Source organism: Malaclemys terrapin, chromosome 4 (assembly GCF_027887155.1).
Source record: "Malaclemys terrapin pileata isolate rMalTer1 chromosome 4, rMalTer1.hap1, whole genome shotgun sequence".
In the NCBI taxonomy this organism is placed as follows: domain Eukaryota; kingdom Metazoa; phylum Chordata; order Testudines; family Emydidae; genus Malaclemys; species Malaclemys terrapin.
In genome coordinates, this window is record NC_071508.1 from 120,102,486 (window position 1) to 120,111,103 (window position 8,618).

General features: G+C 40.2%; 1 protein-coding gene across 3 annotated transcripts in view; it reads left to right on the plus strand.

Moving 5' to 3' along the window:
* SPATA7 (spermatogenesis associated 7) overlaps positions 1-7,779 on the plus strand; it is an 81,922-nt gene extending 74,143 nt beyond the window's left edge. For all 3 annotated transcript variants that reach the window (XM_054024786.1, XM_054024784.1, XM_054024785.1), the window contains 3 exons: positions 4,676-4,753; positions 6,387-6,444; positions 6,925-7,779. In XM_054024786.1, coding sequence (XP_053880761.1) covers positions 4,676-4,753; positions 6,387-6,444; positions 6,925-7,407 — 619 coding nt within the window. In that variant the 3' untranslated portion in view covers positions 7,408-7,779. The remainder of the gene's footprint in view (positions 1-4,675; positions 4,754-6,386; positions 6,445-6,924) is intronic.
* Positions 7,780-8,618: the final 839 nt, after the last annotated feature.

Below are 8,618 nucleotides of genomic sequence, written 5' to 3' on the forward strand. Positions count from 1 at the left end.
ATCATCAATTTATATAAGGGCAATAATATATTCTCAGTCTTATTCTCTATCCCCTTTTTAATGATCCCTAACATCCTGTTTGTTTTTTTTGACCGCTTCTGCACACTGCGCGAACATCTTCAGAGAACTATCCACGATGACTCCAAGATCTTTTTCCTGACTTGTTGTAGCTAAATTAGCCCCCATCATATTGTATGTATAGTTGGGGTTATTTTTTCCAATGTGCATTACTTTACATTTATCCACATTAAATTTCATTTACCATTTTGTTGCCCAGTCACTAGTTTTGTGAGATCTTTTTTGAGAGCATAAACTCTAGCAAGTCAAATATGGAAGTATAATTAGGCAGGCCAAAAAATAATTTGATGAGCAAATAGCAAAAGACACAAAAACGAACAGCAAAAAAATGTGTAAGTACATCAGGAGCAGGTAGCCTGCCAAACAATCAGTGGGGACACTAGATGATCAAGATGCTGAAGGATCACTCAGGGAAGATAAGACCATTGTAGAGAAGCTGAATGAATTCTTGGCATCTGTCTTCACTGCAGAGGATGTGAGGGAGATTTCCACATCCAGTCCATTCTTTTAGGTGACAGATCTGAAGAACCATTCTAGACTAAAGTGTCAGTAGAGGGTGTTTTGGAACATACTGATAAAATAAACAGTAATAAGTCATCAGGGCTAGATGGTATTAACCCAGAGTTCTGAAGGAACTCCAATAAGAAATCACTGAACTACTGACAGTGGTATATAGCCTATTGTTTGAATCAGTTACTGTACCAGATGACTGGAGGTTAGCTAATGTAACGCTGATTTTTTTAAAAGGCTCCAAAGACAATCCTAACAAGTACAGGCCAGTAAGCCTAACTTGGGTACCAAGCAAATTAGTTGAAACTATAGTAAAGAACAGAATTATGAGACACATAGATGAACATGATATGTTGGGGAAGAGTCAAAAGGAAATCATGCCGCAACAGTCTATTAGAATTCTTTGAGCAAATATGTGTACAAGAGTGATCCAGTTGATACAGCGTACTTAGACATTCAGAAAGCCTTTGACACATCAAAGGCTCTTAAACAAAGTAGGCAGTCATGGGATAAGATGGAAGGTCCTTTCATGGATCAGTAACTGGTTAAAAGATAGGAAACAAAGGCCAGGAATAAATTATCAGATTTCACAATGGAGGGAGATAAATAGCGGGGTCCTCCAGGGATTTGTACAACATGTTCATAAATGAAGTGGAAAGGCGGTAATCAGTTAAGTGGCAAAATTTGCAAATGATACAGAATTACTCAAGGTAGTTAAGACCAAAGCTGACTGTGAAGAGCTACAAAGGGATCTCACAAAACTGGGGGACTGGGTGACAAAATGGCAAATGAAATCAATGTTGATAAGTGCAAAGTAATACACATTGGAAAACATAATTCTAACTGTAGATACAAAATGATGGGGTCTAAATCAGCTGTTTCCAGTCAGAAAAGAGACCTTGCAGTAATTGTGGATAGTTCTCTGAATTCTTCTGCTCAGTGTGCAGCTGCAGTCAAAAAAAAGTTAACAGAATGTTAGGAACCATTAGGAAAGGGACAGAGACAAGACAGAAAAATATCAGAATACCACTATATAAATCCATGGTAAACCCACACCTTGAACACTGCATGTAGTTCTGGTCGTCCCATCTCAAAAATATATTTTAGAATTGGAAAAGGTAAAAAGAAGGGCAACAAAAATGATTAGGGCCATGGAACAGCTTCCATATGAGGAGAGAATAAAAAGATTGGGACTATTCATCTTAGAAAAGAGACAATTAAGGGAGATCTGATAGAGGGCTATAAAGTCATGAGTGGTGTAGAGAAAATGAATAAGGAAATGTTATTTACCCTCCTCACATAAAACAAGAAGCAGGAGTCGCCCAATGAAATTAATAGGCAGCAGGTTTAAAACTAACATAAGAAAGCATTTCTTCACACAATGCAGTCAACTCGTTGGAACTCGTTGCCAAGGGATGTTGTGAAGGCCTAAAGCATAACTGGGTTCAAAAAAGAATTAGGTAAATTCATGGAGGATAGGTCCTTCAATAGCTATGAGCCAAGATGGTATGGGATACTAACCCCTGCTCCAGGTGTCCCTAAACTGCTGACTGTCAGAAGCTGGAACTGGCCAACAGGGGATGGATTGCTCGATAATTGCCATATTCTGTTTCATTCTCTCTGAAGCATCTGGCACTGGTCACTGTTAGAGGATAGTATGCTGGGCTAGATGGATCATTGGTCTGACCCAGTATTGACATTCTTATGTTCTTATGTTAAAACAATAAATGAGGCATTGTAATAAACTATCACATCAGAGTCTGATCTGGATCTGACATGGCTACAAATAAAGAAATCCATTTGACAGCATGTGAAATATCCCCCACGGATCTAAAAATCAGAAAAACTAGCTACAACTTTTTTGGGGAAAAGTGACTAGATTCTGCTATTCTTGTTTATTCTTGTTCTTGTTTATTACTAGGAATATTTCTATGAAGACAGGACCTTTGTTACTGCAGAGCTCCTGCTACTAGTTCCCCCCTTGATACCATGGTCTTTTCTTTGTATTGACAACAGACATATACAACAAACATTTCCAGAGCAACCAAAGTGTAATGTTGCAATCAGGCATCAGGTGGAGAATAAGTAGCAGGAACAGAGAAATTTCTGAGAACAAAGATCCCCTTTACATGCAATAGGAATGAAGAGGAAAGCACACTGAAGAAACAGGATATTCAGAGAGGCATTAATATTATTTTGCACTTCCATAGACCCTTCCATCTGAATAACACAAAGTGTTTTGCTGACATTAGTGAACTGAGCATTACAATCCCCTAGTGAGCTAGATAGTTATCCCCATTTCATAGATGTGGCAACTAGGTTCAGGATGGGTAAAGCCAGGAATAGAACCCAGATCTCCTTCCCAGTCTTGTACTTGTAGGGATGGGCAGCCCGGTTCAAATAAAGTCAGAACTCCTGCCCCTATCCCTCACTCCTTTTTAGAACCCAACCTTTTTTGACGTTTTAAAACACATGGATAAGTTGGTTGATTATTGTTATTTCCAGTTTATATCCAGGAACAGAACTGATTACGGAGAGCATTCTCCTAGTATTTCTGGCCAGAAACCTGGTGAGACCCTGGAGTCAGAGATTGAAATTATATTCCCAACTCTTACACTGACTTACAAGTCACGTAATTTCTCTATATCAGGGGTAGGCAACCTATGGCACGTGTGCCAAAGGCGGCACGCGAGCTGATTTTCAGTGGCACTCACACTGCCTGGGTCCTGGCCACCAGTCCGAGGGGCTCTGCATTTTAATTTAATTGTAAATGAAGCTTCTTAAACATTTTAAAAGCTTTATGGACTTTATATACAACAATAGTTTAGTTATATATTATAGACTTATAGAAAGAGACCTTCTAAAAATGTTAAAATATATTACTGGCACGCGGAACCTTAAATTAGAGTGAATAAATGAATGCTCAGCACACCACTTCTGAAAGGTTGCCGACCCCTGCTCTATATCTTAGTTTCCCCATCTATAAAAGGAATGATAATGCTTCCCTATCTTGAAGAGGACTTGACTGAAAAGCTTTTTGGAATCCTTGGAAGATGCTATAGAAGGGGAACATATTACTGCGTTGTTATTATTGTTGTTATTATTAGATTGTCTCAACAGAACTCCAAACTTTTGGAGGCTCTCCCAGCCATAGTGATTGGCGTCACCACTGGTTCTAAGGAATGTTAGCCAAAGAGCTCCACAGCACCTCAACACTCTTCAAGGCATTTCTTTCTGTATCTCTCTGACTCTACAATGAAAATTGGCTATTATCATTATTATTATTACTTGTATTACCATAGTGACTAGGAGCTCTGGTCCTGGAGCAGGACCTATTGTGCTAGGTGCTAGTGAGTTTCATTCTCTGATTCTCCTGCACTAGCTGAATGCTGCAACATTTGGGTTGCAAACACTGCAGAGGAATGTTTCTGTCTTGCTAAAGGGTTGTTTCCGTTGAAATTTAAAAAAAAAAGGATCAGAATGAGTGAAGTTGGCTCCGAGAGGTATCCATTACCTCTCCCTGCACCAGCAATGCCTGAAGTAAGGGAGGTTTTCAGTGGAAACACTGCCCTTCCACCAGAGAGTAGCAATTGAAGTTCCCTAGAAACCCCTGTGAAAGCTGTTGAATCAGAGCATTGCGCTGCATCATGTCTCTGCCCCCTACCTGGCTAGCACTACCCATTTCTTGAGCAGTGCTAGCCTTCCAGATCTCATAGCACAAAGCAGGTTGTGATCTGTCACCCCTCCTGCAGGACTGCCCACCTCAGGAGCACTGGACTAGTTTATACAAGAGCAGGAAGTTAACATAAAGCTTGACAGTTTTGCTCTGACATGCAAAGGCAACATTTCTGCAGATATCATCGTACTTTATACAGAGCTTATTTTTATTCAACCTAAACATGGGACCTAAGTAACTTGTCTTCTGTAAGACAAGAAGCTAAGTTGGTCCCAAGAGCTATAAGTGTTTCCATTTTCTCCATGGTATTTGCTAAGTAATTTCCCTTAGCAGGTAAAGCTTCTTGCTCTGTTGTGTGACAGATGTCTCTACTTTTAAACATTCAGATTGGATTTTCTGTTCTCTGTGCAGAGAAGAAGAGCTTCGGTATTTGAGTTTCATTGAAGATGTAACAGATGAAATTCTGAAGCTTGGATTATTTTCCAACAGGTTAGATATCTTTGTTTTAAGGTTTGTAGGGACTGTGCGCAGAACAGATTGGATTCTGTAAGCCGTGTGGAGTGCAGTATCTCTGACCCTGGTGACATTTTTATAATAAGATTTTGGCATTTAACCTCCTATTAAATACACTTCTAAAAACATAACTTCCCTTTGCTCTCATTCTCTCTCCTTTCCTTTTACTTCTGTTGTAGATCTTGGCACATCTTCATAGTCTGCTCTCTTTCTTCCTCTCCTTCTCCATCTCTTGTCACTCTTCCCCTATCAGAGATACATAGATTTTAAGGCCATTGTAATAATCTAGGATGACCTCCTATATAACACAAAGCAAGGAACCTCACCCAGTAATTTCTGCATCAAGCCCATAATTTCTGTTTCAACTATAATGTATTTACTAGAAAGATCTCCAATCTTATAGACTTCAAATGATTGAGAGTCCACCATGTCCCTTGGAAAGTTGTTCCAATGGTTATTCTCCCTTACCGTTAAATTCTCTCTGTGCACTGAATTCTCTTCCTTCTGTCTCTCTTTTTCTCATCCCCAACAACCGGCCTGTCCTCTTTCTCTTTCCCTGTTTCCAGTCTCTCCTTTCTTTCCCTCACTCTCACTAATTCTTTTTTCTTTCTATTCTCAATCTGTTTCCTCATCCCCCCCACTCTTTCCTTCGTGCACATTCTCCACCCTTCTACTCCACTTCCTCCTTCCCCCCACTTCAAATCAAGTGGAGCAGAGGGGCACAGCCCATATCAATCCTCGCACTGACAGAGGTGCCCTAGCAGCATCTCCTTCCTGACTCTCTCCTCACAGTTTCTTCTCCCCAGACTCTGAAGAAGGGACCAGAGGTTCTTTCTCTCTGCCTTCCCCACAGGCCATGATAGAGGGCCTTTAGGGCCTGAGGGATCTTCTCTCCCTTGCCATAGTGAGCTGCTGAAGCTGTGTTTTGTCTCTTCCCCCTCCCCTGGGACAGGGGGTCTGCTGGGAGTATAGGGCCTGGGACAGGGGATCTGCTGGGAGTATAGGATTTTGCTTGTACCTCTGCACATCAGCAGCCACTATGGGGAGGGGTTATGGGATAGTGAATACTTCAGCCTGTGGCATCCGCTCACTCTATCTGAGCTGAGACTGGCTAAGACAGAGCAAGGGGTACATCAGTTAGTGTTCTCATTCAGCCCTATGACAAGGCCTGGCCCACTGAGTAAATGTCTGTTAGCATGTACAGGTCTGTCGCATCTTACGCGCATTTAACATGCGCGAATTCAGCTTTACGCGGTTGGCAAAAACAAAAACACAAAAAAAGAGAAAAATAACAATTTAAATACTGTTCCTGTAGTGCGGGCGATTCCGCCCGCCATTACACTTAATGTAATTTTGACTATACGTGGTTTTCGCTTTACGCGCTGACCGCAGAACGTAACCCCAGCGTAAGATGCGACAGACCTGTAGACACAATGTTGGCCTCTTTGTGACAAAGTATAATGAGGGGAATCTGATTACTTCCCCTTAGTAAATGCATGAAGACTCTGGAGCTTGGATCCTTTACTCATCTAGGCTTGTTTAGGACATTTTTTCTTTCTCTTCTCAAAATAATTATCTGCCTGAGCCTTATTTATTTATTTATTTTTAGGGTTTTGGAGAGATTGTTTGAGCGTCACATAGAGCAAAATAAACACCGTTTGGATGAGGTATGTTCTTTTTCCGAACAGAGTCTGTAATGTTCTCAGTCCATGTAAATGACTTCAGAGAGGTCTTTCCAAAGTGCACTTTTAAAAATGCTGCAAATGTAGCCATAACCCTCAGTACAGATCCACCTTTTAAATGAGAGATTGTGTGGTGGTACTTCGTCAGCAGTGCAAGTGGGAAATGTGACCTTTCTAGATCACCCACATCATGCATACTTTCATGCACTGGGTAACAGTTATTTCAGAAACTCGATCATTGTTTTCTGCAAAGTAATTATAAGAATAATTAAGTTACTTGATTTTATGCATCCTGTATTTCCTCATAAATGTAACTAAATGGAACATGCTAATTTGAAAATAAATTCTTAATATATTCAGCTATTTGGACTATGAAATCTGTTACAGATCCTGTCTTAAGACTGCAGGCAGCTGTGGAGCGGGCCATAAGTGATTAAGAACCTTATTTCTTCCCTTAAATTCTAGAACAAAATGCGCCACCTACTGGATGTCCTCAAAGTCGACCTGGGCTGCAGCACAGAGAAATCTGAGAGAGTCAATGGCAGCATGGAAGTGATTGACCCATTTGATCTGGAAAGATTTGAGACCTTGGACCAGCTCCAATTTACCAGTAAAAATTGGAAACAAAGTAAGACTACAAAAAGTGAGGAGTTCCTAAAAGCCATGGCTTTATTATCAAAGGAGACAGACAAACTAAAACACCCCATACACAGTGAAACTTCAAAGCAGATTCATGACAAGGATATCTTTTCAAAAGATAGAACTGAAGTGGCGAGTGTTGGAACAGATCCTTACTCTTCAGTGCAATCTGAAGAAGCCCCAGATATTTCACACACATTTGAGCCAACACTGAACTCAACCACGTGTGACAGTGACTTTGAATCAAATAAGGAACTTGATGATCTTGAGGAAAACTTTGCAGAGGCCCTTCAAATTTCCTCTATGTAAAGTAGTAGACAAGAACTAGCTGCAGAACAGGACAGTAGACTGTTGCAGAGAGCTGACGTTTGTTAAATAAATGCTAGTGAATCATTCATTTTACCTTTAACTTTTCTCTTTGGACACTGCTATAGCCTCTCCAGCAGGAGTACAAGTATTATTAATCAGGCTTTAACCGATTCATGCACTAACATACACCTGTAGTATGTCAAATGTCACTGGTTAAAAAGGACTTTATATATTTCAGCTAAGTGTCTAATTTGGAAATAATTGTTGAAAGTGCTAAAATTAGAGGTATATATTTTTAGGATTATTAGAGATGTAATAATAAGTTATATTATTTATTCTTTGTTTTTATAATAAATGAGTGCAATAACTGAAGCATTTAAAGCACAGTTGTAATATAATAAGCTTTTGCCACCAAGAGCTAATATCACAGCTTAAGCTGTTACTGAACATTTCAGTATCACTTTGCAGGAAGAATTCAGGATTGATCAGCATCAAAAAACAAGACACAGAGTTTAGTGTCTGCAGGAAATGTGCAGAGTGAACATGGAGTTTCTTGCATCGACGTTGGAGGGGATTTCTGCATCTCTTGGCACTCCTAGTCCATTGTTCAAGGCTGTCCTAAATTCCCAAGAGGAGATGAACCCCTCTTCAAATCCAGTTACATAGTCTGAAACATGAGCATTTCTCTGTGCCAGTGACTGGCTGCTAGGGGGTGATCACTCCTCCTTTCACTCCCTTCTTTCCTGTATTCATCGCCAGATCTTTTCTGCCCTGTCTTTACCTGCTGTAGAAAGCAGTGGGACTTCTCCCATAATAGCAACCCTCAGTCTTCACTTAACCTCCTGCCGTCTTGCTTGGCTAAGAAAGGATATCTTTCAGTAACTGCTGCAGTTGGCTGGCTTTGTTGGTACACTGTTTTAATCTGGATGTTCATGACTCAATTGATATTTTAGGAGGGTGGAGATTTTGCAACAGTTGTCAAACTGCACAACACTAAAATGTACAGCTCAGTTTCCTGCACTGAGGAAAGCCTTGATTTAAAGTGCTGCATATATTTTTGTTTTAATAAATTGACGAAAGTTGGGCTTTAAATCAAGATCTGGAGTGTTTGGCTAAAACATCAGGCATCATGTAGAAAATGTCGAAAGGGCAGGTTTTTATGTAAATATGTATTTCTACTAGTACACATGAAATGTACTGCACTGACAAAC